The sequence below is a fragment of the Thalassophryne amazonica genome, chromosome 1 (assembly GCF_902500255.1).
Source record: "Thalassophryne amazonica chromosome 1, fThaAma1.1, whole genome shotgun sequence".
In the NCBI taxonomy this organism is placed as follows: Eukaryota; Metazoa; Chordata; class Actinopteri; order Batrachoidiformes; family Batrachoididae; genus Thalassophryne; species Thalassophryne amazonica.
This window is the reverse complement of record NC_047103.1, coordinates 147,104,785-147,125,419: the sequence shown is the minus strand read 5'-3', so window position 1 is coordinate 147,125,419 and position 20,635 is coordinate 147,104,785. Positions and strand designations below refer to the sequence as shown.

The window sequence follows — 20,635 nt, the reverse complement described above, 5'->3', positions numbered from 1 at the left end:
TAGAAAGTACAAAAAGGGGCATATGAACTATGAATTTGTTGAATGGTCACTTGAACACATTGATGTGAGTCGGACCTCCGTAATAAAATCGGCACTTTGATGGAAGGAAATCAAACAGTTTGTACCTTCTTTAGTTTCTGTCACAATATTTTCTGAAGGCTTATCTCCATTTAGTAGGTTTGCGTTTTCATAATTTTAGTTACTGCTCTATTACTGTTAATAGAGCAGTTACTGCTCTTCAGGTTAGCCATCCTTAGCCAATCCTGAAAGTGCCAAATGTGTGTGTTTTTGTGTGTGTGTGTGTGTGTGTGTGTGTGTGTGTGTGTGTGCAGCCTATATATGGGTAAAGAGGTGGAGCATGGTTGAGACCGTATGGCTGGGTAGAACATATAAAATCCTGACAAGACCAGCTATCAGGGTAACCTGTTTTTGGGTGTATTAAATTATGTTTTTGAGGGTTTTGAGCAGTAGCACTCACAATGATCTTGCTTTGGTGTAGCCACTTAGGCAATAACCCTGTTGTGTCTGATGATTTGCGGATGTTCACGCTGGTTATACAGTCGCAAATTGAGCTAACGCGTTGCCGGTAAAATGGCTATTTGCGACCGTATAACAGCATGAACATCCACAAATCATCAGACACAAGGGGGTTATTCCCATCCTACAACCCCAATTCCAATGAAGTTAGGACGTTGTGTAAAATGTAAATAAAAACAGAATACAATGATTTACAAATCCTCTTCAACCTATATTCAATTGAATACGCCACAAAGACAAGATATTTAATGCAAAAACAAAGAGTTCACCGTGCTTCTGCACAGCACAAACAAATCTGGTGCAACCAGGCAGGACCAATTTGTAAAAAAGAAGAAATAACTGGTGCAGCACAGAAATAAGTGCAAAAAGTCTTTAATAAGGTGCTGAAAGGAAAAAAAACTGTTCAAAGGGACTGACGTTTCGATGTGAGAGTCACATCTTCCTCAGAGTCCTGAGGAAGATTAAGTATCTCGGGGTCTTGTAGAGGACTCTGAGGAAGATGTGACTCTCACATCGAAACGTCAGTCCCTTTGAACAATTTTTTTCCTTTCAGCACCTTATTAAAGACTTTTTGCACTTATTTCTGTGCTGCACCAGTTATTTCTTCTTTTTTTTTTTTTACAAGATATTTAATGTTCAAACTGATAAACTTTATTGTTTTTGTGGAAATATTTGCTCATTTTGAAATGGATGCCTGCAACATGTTTCAAAAAAGCTGGGACAGTGGTATGTTTACCACTGTGTTACATCACCTTTCCTTCTAACAACACTCTATAAGCATTTGGGAACTGAGGACATGCATGATTGGATATAAATGAAGCATCCCCAAAAGTCTCCGCCATTCACAAGCAAAGATGGGGTGAGGATCACCACGTTTTGAACAACTGAATGAAAAAATAGTCCAACAGTTTATGAACAATGTTTCTCAATGTTTAATTGCAAGGAATTTAGGGATTCCATCATCTACAGTCCATAATAATATACACAAAAACAATAAAGTTTATCAGTTTGAACATTAAATATTTTGTCTTTGTGGTGTATTCAGTTGAATATCAGTTTAAGAGGATTTGCAAATCGTATTCTGTTTTTATTTACATTTTACACAACATTCCAACTTCATTGGAATTGGGGTTGTACATGCATGATGTGCATGATTTTTGATCTCCCCACCAATTCATTTGTTTTGTGAACTTGACAAAAAATTCTGAAAAACCTCAGGCTTGGGTGAGATACACTTATGTCCCAATAAGATATGACTGCTAACTGCTGCTACACAATGTCCCAACTTCATTGGAATTGGGGTTGTAATTCATTTCCGTCGTTTGCCCGGTTTATTTTTATATAGGTAATTCATTCGGCGAGGCTTACTGTTAAGCCGAGGCAGCGTCGCTCCAACAGTGGTCAGGGCGCAGTGTAATCCATCAAGTATCAAAATCCATCAAATGTAAAACGGTAATTCTGTATCAGAATCCACATCAATACTTTCGTATGGTAGCTTAAATGCACCGATTTCAGCGGCAGCATCGGTATGTGACTTTCTCTTGCTCTCAGCTAAAAGTGCTAACAGCTAGCAGCAAACGCAGCCGGTGTTCTGTCGAATTGTGTGTCTTGTTGCATAAATCGACAGTTCCGCATCCCGACAATATTGCGCATGTGTGCGCACCTGCACGAAGGACAGGAATGACATCTCTTCAGAACACTGGTAAGGGAGCGGAGTAATACATCCATATATGAAACGGTCAAATATTTTGCCACCATTACGCCAATATTATACGATCTGAAATCTTACATGCTTAACCAATCAGATTTGCAGAAAAAATGTAATTGGATTAGAATAAAAACTATGACCCGCTCATTTCCTCAGTAATCATGGATTAACAACCTAACAACATGAAGCTAGCGATAGCTGCTGTTAACCATCTCAGTTTACCTCACACAATAACTTTGTTTGGTGCAATTATCAGCCCACAGATGTTCTTACATCTGTTTGGAGAATTACCCAAAAAATGTGAAGAATGTGAAGAAATGCTTTTTTCCAGTTAACTTATTTTTGCATCATTTGTGTAAGTTGTTTTAAATAGAATTGAATTTGGAGGTCGATGATCAACTTTGTAGTCGTATCATCTGACCTTCGGCCACGTGTCTTGGACATGCGGGTAAAGAGGGGGGCGGAGCTGTCGACCAATCACCACCTGGTGGTGAGTGGGAGTTCGCCCAACCAGTCCACAGGTGCTTTGTGGATTTGGAGAAGGCGTTTGACCGTGTCCCTTGAGGCGCCCTGTGGGGGGTTCTCCGGGAGTACGGGGTCCTTTGCTAAGGGCTATCCGGTCCCTGTACGACCGCAGCAGGAGCATGGTTCGCATTGCCGGCAGTAAGTCAAACCTGTTTCCAGTGCACATTGGCCTCCACCAGAGCTGCCCTTTGTCACTGGTTCTGTTCATTACCTTTATGGACAGAATTTCTAGGCACAGTCAGGGTGTAGAGGGGGTCCATATTGGGAACCACAGAATCTCATCTCTGCTGTTTGCAGGTGATGTGGTTCTGTTGGCTTCGTCAAATCAGGACCTTCAGCGTGCTCTGGGGTGGTTTGCAGCTGAGTGTGAAACATCCGGGATGAAGATCAGCACCTCCAAATCCGAGGCCATGGTTCTCGACCGGAAAAAGGTGCTTTGCCCTCTTCAGGTCGGTGGGGTGTCCTTGCCTCAGGTGGAGGTGTTGAAGTATCTCTGGGTCTTGTTCACGAGTGACGGACGGATGGAAAGTGAGATCGAAAGACGGATCGGTGCAGCGTCTGCAGTGATGCGGTCGCTGTATCGGACAGTCGTGGTGAAGAGAGAGCTGAGCAGGGGGCAAAGCTCTCGATTTACCGATCGATCTACGTTCCGACCCTCACCTATGGTCATGAGATTTGGCTCATGACCGAAAGAACAAGATTGCGACTACAAGCGGCCGAGATGAGTTTCCTACGCAGGGTGGCTGGGCGCTCCCTTAGAGATAGGGTGAGGAGCTCGGTCACTCGGGAGTAGCTTGGAGTCGAGCTGCTGCTCCTCCACATCGAAAGGAGCCAGCTGAGGTGGCTCGGGCATCTTTTACGGATGCCCCCTGGACGCCTCGCTGGAGAGGTGTTCCGGGCACGTCCCATCGGGAGGAGGCCCCGGGGAAGAGCCAGATCACGCTGGAGGGACTAAGCCTCTCAGCTGGCTTGGGAATGCCTCGGGGTTCCCCCGGAGGAGCTGGGGGAGGTGTGTGTGGATCGGGAGGTCTGGGCAGCTTTGCTTGAGCTGCTGTCCCCGCGACCCGACCTAGGATAAGCTGAAGAAAATGGATGGATGGATGGATGAATTTGGCATAGATAGAAGTGCTCTACAGTGCATCCAGAAAGTAGTATAGAGGCCACTGTGCTCATTGGAACCTGAATTAAACTAGATGAATTAAACTAGATAAGCTATAGCTGCAGTTAAGAATAAATATTAAAAATGTATGTATTGATATAATTAGTTTTACATTCATGTGATTGTGGTATCTATAAAAATGGTTCTTTCACCTACATTTACAAAAATGCTTAACACAATTTACCAAAATCACAAATTTTTTTTCCAGTCCAAAACCCATAAATCTGCAATTAACTACATGCAATTTTAAATAATTAGTGTATTTAAATTGAAGAAAATAGTGAAAATGTAATATTTGTCTTCAGTGAAATGACTATTCAATTATAAAAATAATTGTTTTTTAATTCAGTTCAGTAAATTTCATCTTTATTTTAGTGATATATATATATCTATCAATCAATCAGCATTTATTTATAAAGCACTTTACACCACCGACTGGTGTCCAAAGTGCTTAACTTTAAAAACACAAATTCACAAAAATAAAACACATAGAATAAAATTATAAAATCATCAGCATCAATCTATCTATCTATCTATCTATCTATCTATCTATCTATCTATCTATATATATATATATATATATATATATATATATATATATATATGGATTTTACAGTTGTTCTGTGGTATTTTACAGACTGTTGATTAATTGTAAAAAAAAAAAATATTGTGGTGATTTATCACAGATTTAAATAATTTAGTTGCAGCTGTTGTTCAAACCTTATTGTGCAACCTCTGAAAATGTATTTTCCATGTGACTGCATTTTTTTTATTTGACAACCTGCATCTACATATTACATCTACTGTAAATTCAGTTGCTCCAAACCTTGTTCACACACTTTAATGTTTGTTTATTGTTCAAAACTGTGCTGCAGTTTTTGTTTTGTTAAAAATATCATCAAGATTTGATGACGTGTAGCAAATTGTTGAAGATTAAAAATAGCTAAAAATACATAGAATCTGCCTAAACTGTAATGTCACATATGACTGTGAGCCTAATTTTCCTAATTTCTCGTTTTTGCCCAATCTCTCTCTCCTCTTTGTTATGTAGCAATGTATCATAAACTTTACATCATGAGAAACAGTCCAATATGTTGGATGCAATACTCTCATTTAAGCAAAATAGCTCAAATTAATCACCTCTGTGTTTTCTCCCAATAAAGTCCACTGCTGTTTTAAATCATCCTTTACAACTAGAAAGGAGGATTGGAACTCACCCCAGGACTCCCCTGCAGTACACTGATATATCACTTTCGAGCAATCCAAACGGAATGTGCCCAGATTACATTGGTGTGACTCAAATTGCTTTCCTGAGTGGGATTCATGTTGACTACGAGGTGATTACATACAACCCCTGGCAAAAATTATGGAATCACCGGCCTCGGAGGATGTTCATTCAGTTGTTCATTTTGTAGAAAAAAAGCAGATCACAGACATGACACAAAACTAAAGTCATTTCAAATGGCAACTTTATGGCTTTAAGAAACACTATAAGAAATCAAGAAAAAAAGATTGTGGCAGTCAGTAACGGTTACTTTTTTAGACCAAGCAGAGGAAAAAAATATGGACTCACTCAATTCTGAGGAATAAATTATGGAATCACCCTGTAAATTTTCATCCCCAAAACTAACACCTGCATCAAATCACATCTGCTTGTTAGTCTGCATATAAAAAGGAGCGATCACACCTTGGAGAGCTGTTGCACCAAGTGGACTGACATGAATCATGGCTCCAACATGAGAGATGTCAGTTGAAACAAAGGAGAGGATTATCAAACTCTTAAAAGAACAACATGGGAAGGTTGTTAAAGGCAAACATACTGGTAGACCAAGGAAGACATCAAAGCGTCAAGACAGAAAACTTAAAGCAATATGTCTCAAAAATCGAAAATGCCCAACAAAACAAATGAGGAACGAATGGGAGGAAACTGGAGTCAACGTCTGTGACCGAACTGTAAGAAACCGCCTAAAGGAAATGGGATTTACATACAGAAAAGCTAAACGAAAGCCATCATTAACACCTAAACAGAAAAAAACAAGGTTACAATGGGCTAAAGAAAAGCAATCGTTGACTGTGGATGACTGGATGAAAGTCATATTCAGTGATGAATCTCGAATCTGCATTGGGCAAGGTGATGATGCTGGAACTTTTGTTTGGTGCCGTTTCAATGAGATTTATAAAGATGACTGCCTGAAGAGAACATGTACATTTCCACAGTCATTGATGATATGGGGCTGCATGTCAGGTAAAGACACTGGGGAGATGGCTGTCATTACATCATCAATAAATGCACAAGTTTACGTTGATATTTTGGACACTTTTCTTATCCCATCAATTGAAAGGATGTTTGGGGATGATGAAATCATTTTTCAAGATGATAATGCATCTTGCCATAGAGCAAAAACTGTGAAAACATTCCTTGCAAAAAGACACATAGGGTCAATGTCATGGCCTGCAAATAGTCCAGATCTGAATCCAGTTGAAAATCTTTGGTGGAAGTTGAAGAAAATGGTCCATGGCAAGGTTCCAACCTGCAAAGCTGATCTGGCAACAGCAATCAGAGAGTTTGATGATGCTGGAACTTTTGTTTGGTGCCTTTCCAATAAGATTTATAAAGATGACTGCCTGAAGACAACATGTAAATTTCCACAGTCATTGATGATATGGGGCTGCATGTCATGTAAAGGCACTGGGGAGATGGCTGTCATTACATCATCAATAAATGCACAAGTTTATGTTGATATTTTGGACAGTTTTCTGATGTTTAAGGATGATGAAATCATTTTTCAAGAAGATAATGCATCTTGCCATAGAGTAAAAACTGTGAAAACATTCCTTGCAAAAAGACACATAGGGTCAATTTCATGACATAGGGTTAATGTCAACGAGCAGATGTGATTTGATGTAGGTGTTAGTTTTGGGGATGGAAATTTACAGGGTGATTCCATAATTTATTCCTCAGAATTGAGTGATTCCATATTTTTTTCCTCTGCTTGGTCTAAAAAAGTAACCGTTACTGACTGCCACAATCTTTTTTTCTTGATTTCTTACAGTGTTTCTTAAAGCCAGAAAGTTGCCATTTGAAATGACTTTAGTTTTGTGTCATGTCTGTGATCTGCTTTTTTTCTACAAAATTAAACAACAGAATGAACATCCTCCGAGGCCGGTGATTCCATAATTTTTGCCAGGGGTTGTATATCAGATCATTACTTCTCCAGCAATGTGAAGTTGAACCAAGAAAAGTTGTAGCAGTAGTGTTATTCATTTTTCATGTTGGTGCAGAGCACGGCTGCGAGTGTGGAGCACACATTTCAAATTGTACATTCCTTCATCCAGACTGCACACCGTATTGCATCACATCTGACTTCAGCCTCATGTGGTTTCAAACGAGTTGATTGATTGAGAATAGCATGCAAACAGTTTATGGCTGTGGACATGAACAAGCAAAGCTCTTCAGCATCTTATCGTGTCATTTAGGACTTCAGACTTTTTTCAGGAAATGCTTCTGTGGAGGATTAGCATGGCTAAAAACCTTCAACTACGGCCCACTTAACCCCCTGCCATTTTAAGCATTTTTGTTTATTTGCGTCTCACATGCCTGGAAAATCCTCACAAGCTCCTTTAGGTCCTTCACACTTTATTTTCAGTAAATGCTTCTGGACAGCATTAGCATGGCTAAAAAACTTCATGCAAAAGGGCACTGCAGTCTCGGCATAACTACACATGGAAAAACGAGGTACTGTTTTGTTTTCAGCTGCAATCACCGAAGCAGTTGCAAAAAGTTTTTTTTTTTTTTTTTCGGTTCCCAGCAGACAAGGGAAGACGAGGTAGATAGGAGAAAGTCGTGTCAATAAGTGTTAGCCTTCACAGCTAGCTCCGTTGTCTCACCTGCAAAACCACCTCGACGTGTTTGTACTCTGGGTCATAAACAATCCACAACACATGCCCACTTTCCACCTCATTGTCACTTTTTCTTTGCATTTTCACTTTGTTTGCGTGTAATTTGCCCAAAAACTCAGAGCAAATGCTGGGTTTTTTCCCCAGAAGTAGAGAAATGACGTCATATGCATCATATTTTACCCCTTTAGCACCCACCCTCAAACGAGACTGCAGTGCCCAATTTACACAGTAAATCACTGACCTCAGGTGCTGTCAAGGTGCATGCTGTCTCTCACTTTAGCATTCTCAGATTCAATGTCGACTCAACATTGACTGTGCACTGAATTCCCACGAGATCTCCTCTATTCACGCGAGATCTCCTCTTTCTCTTTTTTCAATTAGATTTTCTGTTTATAATTGAGACAAACAAAAAGTTCCACAAAAACCTTATAGACAATAAACATAGCGGTGCAAAAACAACGTAATGATAAATAGGATATTATTCTCTGCTGTAGATCCAGGAAGTGTTCAACATTTGACATTTCCTGTTTCACTGTGGGCCAAAAATTTGGCACTTCCTGTTTCAGTGTCAACTTGCCACTGAATTCCTGTGAGATCCCATGAGATCTTGTCTATTGTTAATCCAGGAAGTATCGATCCAGGAAGTGTTCAACATTTGACATTTCCTGTTTAACTGTGGGCTCAACAATTGGCACTTCCTGTTTTAGTGTCAACTTGCCAATGAGTTCCAGTGAGCGCCCAGTAGATCTCCTCTGTTGTCAGTCCAGAAAGTGTTCAACATTTGACATTTCCTGTTTCACAGTGGGCTAAAAATACTGGGAACTCAAAATTTGGCACTTCCAGTTTGGGACTCCCTGTACCATGAATGAGCTCACACCACTTGTGCAGTGCTTCGCTCATATTAAATGATAAACAATGCACTATATCTGTAGATCAGAAGGTGGGCTGCATCCAAGTAAACTGATTGTCTACACTTCAGATACTTGTCACCTGGTAAAATCCCGTAATCCCACCCTTGCTTCTAAATGTGGTTGACTTTTACAAATCAGTTTTCTTTCAAACTGGGCAAGTAAGTGGTAAGATGTAGAATAGGAGCAGTGTTGCCACAGTTACTTTGAAAAAGTAACTTAGTTACTTTACTGATTACTCAATTGTAAAAGTAACTTAGTTACTTTACTGATTACTCAATTGTAAAAGTAACTAAGTTAGATTACTAGTTACTTTTTTAGTTACTTTTCCCAGCTGCCGACAACAACCCTCTGCCACCTCAACATGACAATGATACCTGTTTTGCCAAAACTCACTTTATAGTCACCCTTTCTTGACTTCAATGAAAATAAATACTTGTTTTATAAAAAGTAAAATAAAGACGTCTTTCTTGACCTCATATTTAACTGTTGACAGCACTGTAACAGTAAAACTTGCAATTTCGAGCCTACATTGTTTATAAAGGTAACTTTTAAATTCTAACATTTTTCTAACATTTAAATTCTCTCTAAACATTTTACTTGTCGAAATTATTATTATTTTAAGCAATATTAGTTGTAGTAAAAAACAGCTTCAAAATTGCACCTTTAATCTAGGGGTGTTGTGGGGGTGGGGGGCACATCCCTCCCCCACGCCCCCATTCCATCTAGATTCGCCCCTGCTTTGGCGTTTGAGCACAAAGAATGGATAACATTTATTTATGCAGAAAACATGACCAGATTTACAGGTAAGAAAGTTTTATTGCGTTTTCACATCATGTGGTCCTCAGAAAGAGAGTTTAGGTGCATTTGAGTGGAAAATAGTGTTAGTTGTTGACGCGTCGCGGAGGATCAGCTGTTTTTAACGACCAGATACAGAGCGGCTCAGCTCAGAATTCTAAATAAAGGAGGAAAAAAAGTATAAAAATGTCTTTGTAAAGTTCAGTGCAGGTGTGCTGATCACCGCGCTTTAAGAGGTGACGACGAGTCGAGCAGATGCAAAAAACCGCGGATTAAAAGCTCACAGCTCGCTTAAAGTGGGCAGTTCAGTCGAACCCCGACCTCCTGCCCACAGACCAAGTTTAATGCTGTTATCGACCCACAATGAAAAATAATAGTAACGCACAGTGACATGGAGAAGTAACTTTAATCTGATTACTGATTTGGAAAGATTAACGCGTTAGATTACTCGTTACTAAAAAAGTGGTCAGATTAGAGTAACGCGTTACTTAGTAACGCGTTACCGGCATCACTGAATAGGAGTAATATGAAGCTGCAATAGTAAGTACCAAGAACTCAGTTTTGGCCAAAATAAGCATAATGCAAGACATCTGCTCTGTTGCCCAGTTTTGCCTTGCAAAAATATTTTCAATTCAGAGGTAAAGTATACGAGGTCTATTAGAAAAGTATCTGACCTTATTATTTTTTTAAAAAACCATATGGATTTGAATCACGTGTGATTGCATCAGACAGGCTTGAACCCTTGTGCGCATGCGTGAGTTTTTCCACGCCTGTCGGTTGCGTCATTCGCCTGTGAGCAGGCTTTGAGTGAGGAGTGGTTCACCCCCTCTGCGGATTTTCATTGTCAGGAAATGGCGGAATGATTTGGGGTTTTTTTCCATCAGAATTTTTTCAGAAACTGTTAGAGACTGGCAGCTGGAAACCATTCGAAAAATTTATCTGGCTTTCGGTGAAAATTTTACGGGCTTCACAGAGAATAAGGACTGTTACTACAGCTTTAAGGACAGCTTTAAGGACAGCTGTAAGGACGCTCGGCGCGCCGCGCTCCGTGCCGCCATCAAGAGCCACAAACCACTGGATCATTTCTAAACGGATGGCTCTGTGGAGCCGGGACCGTTGTGTGCACTTTCTCTGGTTATCACAAGAGCTGGACATCAACCATTTTCCGGCAGATTTCACTTTCAACAAGAGATTTTGTCTTGGAAAGCCGAGCGGAGGCTTCGCGCGTCACAGTGGATTCGCTGCTGGAGCGAGACAAAACCACCTCCGTTTTGGTCTCACAGGACGGCTTTGAAATGGCGTTCAGACAGCTGTCGGTGGTTTTTCCATCGAGTGATTATCCGAGAAATTGTGGATGTGCCTGGACATGCCAGAACATGACCTGTGAGGCTTCATCACGGCGTTGCTGTGCGCCATTCGGCACTGCCACGACGCGCGAAGCCTCCGCTCCTCTTTCCATGACAAAAACTCCTGTAATAGTGGAATGTGCCGTTCATTTCCAAACTGGACACTGTGTTTTATCCGGGACGTCGTCTGACTAGTACAGGAATTGTGAAAAGACGTGGACATCAGCACTTTTTCGGCACATTGAGACAGACGTGCAGAGGAATTCCACGCGTCGCGGCGGTGCCGCATGGCGCAAACCAACACCGTGATGAAGCCTCACGGGACATGTTCTGGCATGTCCAGGCACATCCACAATTTCTCGGATAATCACTCGATGGAAAAACCACCGACAGCTGTCTGAACGCCATCTCAAAGCCGTCCTGTGAGACCAAAACGGAGGTGGTTTTGTCTAGCTCCAGTAGGGAATCCATTGTGACGCGCGAAGCTTCCACTCGGCTTTCCATGACAAAATCTCTTGTTAAAAGTGAAATCTGCTGGAAAATCGTTGATGTCCAGTTCTTGTGATAACCATAGAAAGTGCACACAACGGTCCCGGCTCCACAGAGCCATCCGTTTAGAAATGATCCGATGGTTTGTGGCTCTCGATGGCGGCACGGAGCGCGGCGCGCCGAGCGTCCTTAAAGCCATCCTTAAAGCCGTCCTTAAAGCTGTAGTAACAGTCCTTATTCTCTGTGAAGCCCATAAAATTTTCACCGAAAGCCAGATAAATTTTCGAATGATTTCCAGCTGCCAGTCTCTAACAGTTTCTGAAAAAAATTCTGATGGAAAAAAAGCCCAAATCAATCAAGCCTGCTCACAGGCGAATGACGCAACCGACAGGCGTGGAAAAAGTCACAGTTTTCAAAGTGTGGGAGAGTGAGCTCCCCCAAAGAAAAAATGAATAGCTGCGCCCCCCAACCAGCACACATACACACAATTTCAACATCTTCGTGTGTTTCTTTTTATTCTTTTACATGTTAAACACATTTTAAATATATTTACGTGTTTTTAAGGAACTGTCTATACGTTTACAGCCTTTGTAAACATTTTAAACATATTTTTAAAGAACTTTCTATTCTTTCACACATTTTACACACTTTTCAAACATTTTAAACGTGTTTTTTTATTCTATTCTATTTTTTACCTTTTGTCATATTTTAAACAATGTTTTTTTTAACATTTAAACATTTTAACATAAATATATTAAACTTTTCTACATATTTAGTCTCTCATCTAGTCTCACCTCTTGTTTAGTGCGAGCAATGAGTCTGGGCCTTTGATGCGCACAGGGAGCTGATGTGCGGATGCACCGTGGAGAGGCGTAAACAAAGGTCGTCCTCTAATTTCTTCTTTTTTTGGTTGCCCCAAACTCTGTCTTCTCACTAGTAAATTTACGCACTAAAAATGTATCCATTTTGCTCCTGGCATGTTGGCTAACAATGTTTTCTTTTTGCTTTTTGTTAACAGTGTTTACAGTTATTTTTTGCCCCCCCCCCCCGAAGAACTCCAGGGGGGCACGCCTCACAGTTTGAAAACCACTGCTTTAAATGAAATCAAGACAAAACATTCACGATGATGTGACAGAAAGCAGGTATAAAAACCAAGCTCAGCCAGCCCTGTCCTCATGTTCGCAGTACTTCCAGGTGCGCGATTTCATTTGTCTTGACAACAGGTGAGAGATTTTATTTGTCTTCACAACATGCCTGCAAACACAGGCTAGCCACAAATGGTTGGAACTTGCATACATACTTAAAGTAGTTGATAAAACGTTATCAACACTGTTGTTTCTATATGAAAATGTTGCTTTTTGTCCCAAACATGGACAATTAATTAGTGATACAAGGATGTTTCATTCAGCTCGTCGAAGCTTTAGTTATTGATTCTTTCAGATATCATCAACCTTCATTCAATATGTCGGACCTGGGAGGTTGAACGAAGTTGGATGAAAGTCAAAAGAACCGCTAATGTTACGAAAACCAAGCAAACAACAGGAAACCGTCAAGAAAGAAAGCAAAATGAAATACGGACGAATTGAGGTTGTTGTCGGTATTAGCTCAAATTTTTCAATAGTTTAAAAATTCTGACGAAGCGCCAGCTGCAGGAACGAAGCTGGACAAAGGTTAAACAATGCCTCCAAAAGTCAACGAAAGTCCAGACTTCTTGATTCGGTTGGAGGTTGTCCTTCGTTAGTGCCGTGTGACCGGGGCTTAAGTTGGCATTCTGTCACCAAAGTGACGATTCTCACATTAAATCTGCAGGGAAACAACCCCCCTCCCCACCTGAAACAGGGAAGATGTAGCACTTTGCCAATGTTTAAAACACAGCAACTGGGGCAGAGTGATGTCAGATGAAATCAGTATTCCATTCAAGGGATCGAAACCAGTCCAGTCAATAGTTGTGCGTAGCACAATGAGACATTTAGTATACAAATAATGAATGTTTATGAGTTCAATCGTATGAATATTTCATGAGGTGAAAGCTGGAATGTTCACATTCCAATGAGGCGAAGCCGAGTTGAATGGTACGTTCCAGCTTTCACCAAATTGAATATTTGTGCCATTGTGTGTTCTGACAATGTAGTCTGTGATGCCATGCACTGACTTCGTGTGTGTGTGTGTGTGTGTTAGAAGAATTAGCACCGTCAATTAGCTCCTTCAAATCGGCGTCCATCAGCAAAACAGACTCCGCCATGTTTAACTAAACACCTGGTCATGTGAGCATGCGTGGTGGTCGGGGCTTGCAATAGCACATTTCAGAATCAGAATCGCCTTTATTGTCATTGTAATTTGCATTACAATGAGATTTGAGTGCAACTCCAAAAAGGTGCTTTCTGTGGTGTGAGCAATTTTTAGACAAAAGATAGTGAAATTTAACAGTAAATTATTCAGAGTATATGTACAACTAATATAAACATAAGGTAAAATAAAATAAAATAAAATAAAATGTGGACCAAGTAAAATGTAAAACAAGAATTATATACAACTGTGGAATCATATTGCACAAGAAACTTGAAAGGTGCGGATTAGAGTGATTTGTTATTGTTCAGTGCAGTGATCGCTCTGGGGAGAAAGCTGTCCCTGAGTCTGTTTGTCCTAGTTTTGATTGACCTATACCGTCGGCCGGAGGGTAGTAGGTCAAACAGGTGTTTGCTGGGGTGGGATGTGTCTTTGCTGATGCTGGCAGCTCTGCTGAGGTGGTGAGAGCTGGCAATGTCTTCCAGGCTGGGCAGAGAGCAGCCAGTGATCCCCTGGGCCGTTTTGATCACCCTCAGCAACACTCTCCTGTCTGCTGCTGAGCACCCTCCGCACCACGCTGTGATGCAGTACGTCAGGATGCTCTCGATGGTGGCTCTGTAGAACAACACCAGCAGCTTCTCCTCCAGATTGTTTCTCCTGAGCACCCTCAGGAAGTGCAGTCGCTGCTGAGCTTTCTTTACCACCACTGTGCTGTTGGCAGTCCTGGAGAGGCTGTCAGAGAGCTGCATTCCCAGGAACCTGATGGAGCTGACCCTTTTCACACAGTCCCCTTGGATGTAGAGCGGGGCTAGGTCAGCCCTGTCCTTCCTGAAGTCCAGGATTATTTATTTTGTTTTTGTGTTGTTCCGCGGCAGGTTGTTAGCTGAACACCACGCTGTCAGTCGGTTGACCTCATCTCTGTAGTCAGTCTCATCCCCCCCTGAGATGAGCCCAATCATGGTGGTATCATCCGCATACTTTATGATGGTGTTTGTGGGATGGGTTGGAGAGCAGTCGTGTGTGTAAAGGGTGAACAGGAGGGGGCTCAGTACACAGCCTTGAGGGGAACCGGTGCTGAGTGTAATGGTGGAGGAAAGGTGGGGGCCAAGTTTCACAGACTGTGGGCGGTTTGTGAGGAAGTCCTTGATCCACTGGCAGATGAGGGTGGAGATGCCCAGATGTGCCAGTTTCTGGACCAGGATCTCCGGGGTGATGTGGTTGAAGGCTGAGCTGAAGTCCAGGAAGAGCATCCTCACATAGCTCCCCTGGTGCTCCAGGTGGCTCAGCACGGTGTGGAGAGCTGTGGTGATAGCGTCCTCTGTGGAGCCGTTTGCCCTGTAGGCAAACTGGTAGGCGTCCGGAGTGGGAGGCAAACAGGCTCTGATGTGCTGAGAGACCAGTCTTTCAAAGCACTTCATGACCACAGGCGTAAGTGCAACAGGCCTGCAGCCATTTATGCTCTCCACTGCTGACTTCTTTGGGACTGGAATGATGGTGGAGGATTTGAGGCAGAGTGGAATGATGGCCTGCGACAGGGACAGGTTGAAGATGCAGGTGAAAACTCCAGCCAGTTGGTCAGCACACGCTTTGAGTACCTTTCCAGGTACACCATCTGGGCCAGCTGCCTTCCTGGGGTTCACCACCTTCAGCACACGTCTCACTTCGTGTTCCTGAAGTGTTAGTGTGCTAGTGCTGGAGGGTGGTGGGTGTGGAGTTGCTGCTGGACTGTCTGCTTCAAAGCGGGCAAAGAAGCGGTTCAGCTCATCTGCCAGCGAGACGTCAGACCTAGCATTTCCTGGGTTGCTGCTTGTGTAGTTGGTTATATGATTTATTCCCTGCCACATCCTTCTGGGGTCATTCACAGCGAAGTGGTCCTCTGTCTTTTTCTTGTAGGCAGCCTTGGCCTCTCTGATGCCTCTTTTCAGATCACATTTCTTTTAGGACCAAAATTGCAGGATAAAAATAATTATATAACGGCTGAGTGGATCCTTGTCATTTGATTGGTGCGCTGTGTGTCATGTGACATGGTTTATTCATCCCATTTGTGTTGCGTTGCATGTAGAGTGCAATTTGATTCCATTTAGAGTGCGAATTTGGTTCCATATGTTTGGTACCATTGCACTCTGCACACACACAGACAAACACACCTACAAACATGCGCGCACACACGCATGCACGCACAAACACACAATGCACACACACACACACACACACACACACACACACAAAACAAATCCACTGTGCTGTAAGCTGTCTGAAGGCTGTTAGCAGGACGTTAGAATGAAAAGCTGGACTTTTTTTCGCTGCACTGAGGAAGTACACGGTCTCCTTTTTTTGGTAGTACACGCGTGCACAAGCGCTGTCCTGGTTGTGTGAGCATGCGCACGTGCATGCAGGACAATGACACAAGTGGAACGATGATTTGGTAAGCCTTCTGGATGCATGAAGAGCTGTTCAGATGAAAATCTGAAAAGCTGATGTGATTTTTGGCCAGACTGAGGAACTACACAAAGTCTTTTTTGGGGGGGGTGGGGAGTGCAAAGTCATTGCACTGCATCACTGGACTAGACGTCACAATTTGGACTCCTATTTAAAGTTTGTGTTGGACTTCAGCAGCAGTGGAAGACCAAAATGTACATCCCTTTTATGCTGCTTATAAATTAATAACATATCAAATGACAAGGATCTATTTTAGCCGTAATATAAAACAAATAATGAATGTTTTTACATTCTTTCAGTGGAACGAACATTTAATTCGGTGAAAGCTGGAACAGACCCATTCTCTGCTTTGCCTTGTTGCATGTTAATAGTATATTAAAGCTTTCACTTCATGAAATATTCATACCATTGAACTCATAAATATTGATTATTTGTGTACTATTGCACGGTCAATGAAACACAACGGCAAATGGTACGAACAATCCATGTCATATGACATACAAGCCACCAGTCAAATCAGCCAATATATAATATTTAATTCATGATGATACAACAGGTACAGCTTTTTTAAGAGATCTTATCAAAGGATATTAGCTGATACTGGCACCCTTAATGGTATTTGCCACATTATTGAGCACTACCAAACTGGCCTTCTACTCTATATTTATGCTCAGCACAGGCTCTCGTTTTCATGCTGCATTGCCAGTCTGTATCCTGTGCTGACTAAGATCTTATTCTGTGGACCTGGAAAAAATATTCACTATCTGCGATATGATGGTAAAGAAAGAAGAAATCAATAACAGCATGCAGTACTTCGTCAGCCGAGTCATGTCTCGAGCTCCTTCCAATTGTCTTAATTTGCATAATTTCATTCCATTCCTTTTTTAGCTGGCTCATGAAAATGCAAAAGCATTTAACATCACAGTCTCAGTATGGTGCACGAGAGGCGCACGAAGAGACAAATAAGTCTTGCGGTTATGTAACTGTTGTGAATGCACATGAACATGTTGGGAATCGGCGCTCTCTGTCACGGCTGCTGTAATCTTCATTTCAGCTTCATGTGGAAAGCAGAAACTGCACCACCACCAGGCATGTGTTCCCATGCCAGTGCCAGCTTGGTGCAGGTTGGTCCCATTTCAGCACCACAGCAGGCAGAGAGGAGATCATGGCATTGCCCCCGAGAAAGCGGGAGAGAGAGACTCGCTGACAGACAATCAGACAGACAGAGCAAGAGAAAGACAGTTGGACTAAGTGGATTATATGATGTTAAAGGATGGAGGAAGAAGTTGTCCTCTATCTGCACACTTTAAGCACAACTCAGATCACAGCAAAACACCCACCTATTTGGAATGTTTAGCACAATAAAGCTGAAAGTTTTAATCATTTATTTATTTTTAGAAATTTCACAGGGTAGTATTTTCCTCAGACGGGTACCTCAAGTACTTCTTGCCAATATTCGGCTTGCTTAGTTGCCAGATGGCTCGAGGTTGCTTTGCAGGATACCGTGAAAAGCCAAAAATATCACAAAGTGATGTTATAAAATACAATCTGAGCTGTTGTCTGTAGAACAGGGAGCTCAGTAAGATAAGAGGTTGAACCACCAATATGTTAACCAGGGTTTGAGTCCTGGTCGTGTTACCCATATGTGTCCTTGGACAAAACTGTACCAGTTTGTCCCAGCTGTTGTTCCCAGGTGTAAACGGGCACAGGTCTTTGCTGAGGAAGAAATCTGCGTCAGACTGGCATTCCGTCCAGTGGAAATTGTAGACTCAACTCTCTGGTCTTGGTAAGTTGGACTTTCTGATTGAATCTCTTTGGACCCCCAGAAGGTTAAACCATTTCAGGCCAACACATACAAATTCTTTCATTCATTTGTTGGGTTGTGGTGGCAGCAGACTAAGCAGCTCATTCCACACTTCCCTATCCTCAGCCAAGTCCTGTAACTCTTCCTAGGGGATCCGAGGTCTTCCCAAGCCAGCTGGGAAATATGTCCTGGGTCTTTCCAGGTGCCTCCTACAAATTGGACGTGCCTGCAAGACCTCCCTGGATCGTCACCTTATTGTGGTGGAGGGGTTTGTGTGCTCCAGTAATCCTGGGAGCTGTGTTGCCTGGAGCATTAGTTCCTGGTAGGACCATCCTTGACAAATTGGTAACAGGTAAGGTAAGGTGTGACAGGTAAGGAGACCGACAAAGGACAATTCATAAAGATCAGCTATGATCGATAAAACATAGGGATGGAGTCACCTCACCCAGATTAGGGAAACTGAGGCCTCTTCCTGGAGGCAGGCCTGGGGGTGGGAGTGCTTGCAGGCGAGTGCCTGGAGGCTGGGTTTACAACTGTGGGACTTGGTTGGGCCCAGCCCAAAGAAACAACATGGTGTCACCGCCGTGTAGGTTCACAAACCACAAAGATAGTATAACGAGTCTGGTGCATTGTTTGTCTCGGGCAGTGGACATGGGCAAATGCCCATATGGACTGACACTCAGTTATGCATACAAACTTGACTTATGTAATGCCATTTCCCCATATATGATCAAAATTACTATTTCTTTGTCCAAAGGATTTCACTTTCTCTCGACCCTTTTTGTTGTTGTCCTTGTTGTTGCTGTCATTGATGTTGTTGTTGTTGATGATGACCCTAAACCATGATCAACAAATGTAAAAACAACTCCGTGAGGGACGTTACGATATCCGTTGGCCTACATTTTCCTGAAAAAAATGTGCAGTATGACCCATTTAAAGACCAATTGTGCAACTTTGTGAATCACATTCCTACACTGAGAATACACGACTATGAGAGATGAATGTCACACTGGGTAAAGATTTCGATGAATGTTTCCAATAAAGCTGTAGCTACATGAGTCAGCCTGCCCACATGCTGTTGTACAGTTCCACATTCCTGTAGGGTTTACTGTATTTCAGAAAAGTAAGAGTACTCGTGAGATTTGGCTGTGGCATGGGAACCAGTTGGCCCAGCTTGTAGGATGCTGTGCCATGAATAAATGTTAAGAGCAGTAACAGTGGTAACAGATAAAGCAAATATTTTATTTAAACCTGTTAATGTGTTGAGTTTGAGGTCTCTCTCTGACAGAATCTACAACGACTGTGAAAGGAATCACATACGATGTTCTTATTGAAACGTTTTTCTATCTGTCTCCTTAGGACTACACATTGACCATGTATTTCCAACAGTACTGGAGAGACAAGCGCCTAGCCTACGTAGGAATCCCTCTTAACTTGACCCTGGACAACAGAGTTGCCGACCAGCTCTGGGTCCCTGACACGTACTTCCTCAATGACAAGAAGTCTTTCGTACATGGAGTCACCGTCAAAAACCGAATGATCCGACTGCATCCGGATGGAACCGTTCTCTACGGTCTCAGGTGGGTGTCTGCTTCCTGCTCCAAAACAGCCTTCATACTGTTAGAAAATGAATGGGTTTAACGCTAGAACACAGAAATCAATATCCTTCAAAACATGCCCACAAATGTTTTTTCACTGACGAGACTGTCAAAAGGTCCGATCAAGTGCCTGCCAAAATTTAACAACTCTGGCAGTTTGACAGCTGCACCAGTTTTGTGAATTTTATGAATTAGCTAGGTGTGCTGTGGCATATAGGGCAGGTGCATTTACCTGGACCAGGACCATGTCGAACTTCATTCCCATTATTTCTATGGCTTGACCTGAGAAAATAACAAAGAAAAACTGATCATAAGGATGAGAATTTGATGAGTGACAAGGAATAGAACTGTACTGCTGATGTACAGTGCATCCGCAAAGTATTCACAGCACTTCACTTTTTCCACATTTTGTTATGTTACAACCTTATTCCAATACGGATGAAATTAATTTTTCCCTCAAACTTCTACACACAATACCCCATAATGACAATGTGATTGATATATATATATATATATATATAGAGAGAGAGAGAGAGAGAGAGAGAGAGAGAGAGAGAGAGAGAGAGAGAGAGAGAGAGAGAGAGAGAGAGAGAGAGAGAGAAATATATATATAAAAATATATAGATTTTTGCAAGTTTATTTAAAAAATAAAGCAAAACAAACAAACATACAAAAAACAAAAGTATTCACAACCTTTGCCATGAAGCTCAAAACTGAGCTCAGGTGAATCCTGTTTCAACTGATCTTCTTTGAGATGTTCTTACAGCTTAATTGGAGTCCACTTGGGATAAATTCAGTTGACTGGACATGATTTAGAAAGGTACACACCTGTCTACATATATGAGTCAAAAATTTCCCACAGTTGACAGAACATGTCACAGCACAAACCAAGCATGAAGTCAAAGGAATTGTAGACCTCCAGGACAGGATTGTCTCGAGGCACAAATCTGGGGAAGGGTAAGGAAGCATTTCTGCTGCTTTGAAGGTCCCAATGAGCATAGTGGCCTCCATCATATGTAAATGAAAGAAGTTTGGATCCACCAGGACTTTTACTAGAGCCGTCCACCCATCGAAACTGACTGATCTAGGAAGAAGGGCCTTCATCAGGGAGGTGACCAAGAACCCAATGATCACTCTG

The 20,635-nt window shown here is 42.1% G+C and overlaps 1 protein-coding gene across 2 annotated transcripts in view; it reads left to right on the top strand.

Annotated features, from left to right (window-relative positions):
* The window catches only part of LOC117515096 (gamma-aminobutyric acid receptor subunit beta-3-like), a 115,449-nt gene that overhangs the window by 22,504 nt on the left and 72,310 nt on the right, over nt 1–20,635 (top strand). For both annotated transcript variants that reach the window (XM_034175607.1, XM_034175614.1), the window contains exon 4: nt 19,259–19,479. In XM_034175607.1, the coding sequence (XP_034031498.1) occupies nt 19,259–19,479 (221 nt within the window). The remainder of the gene's footprint in view (nt 1–19,258; nt 19,480–20,635) is intronic.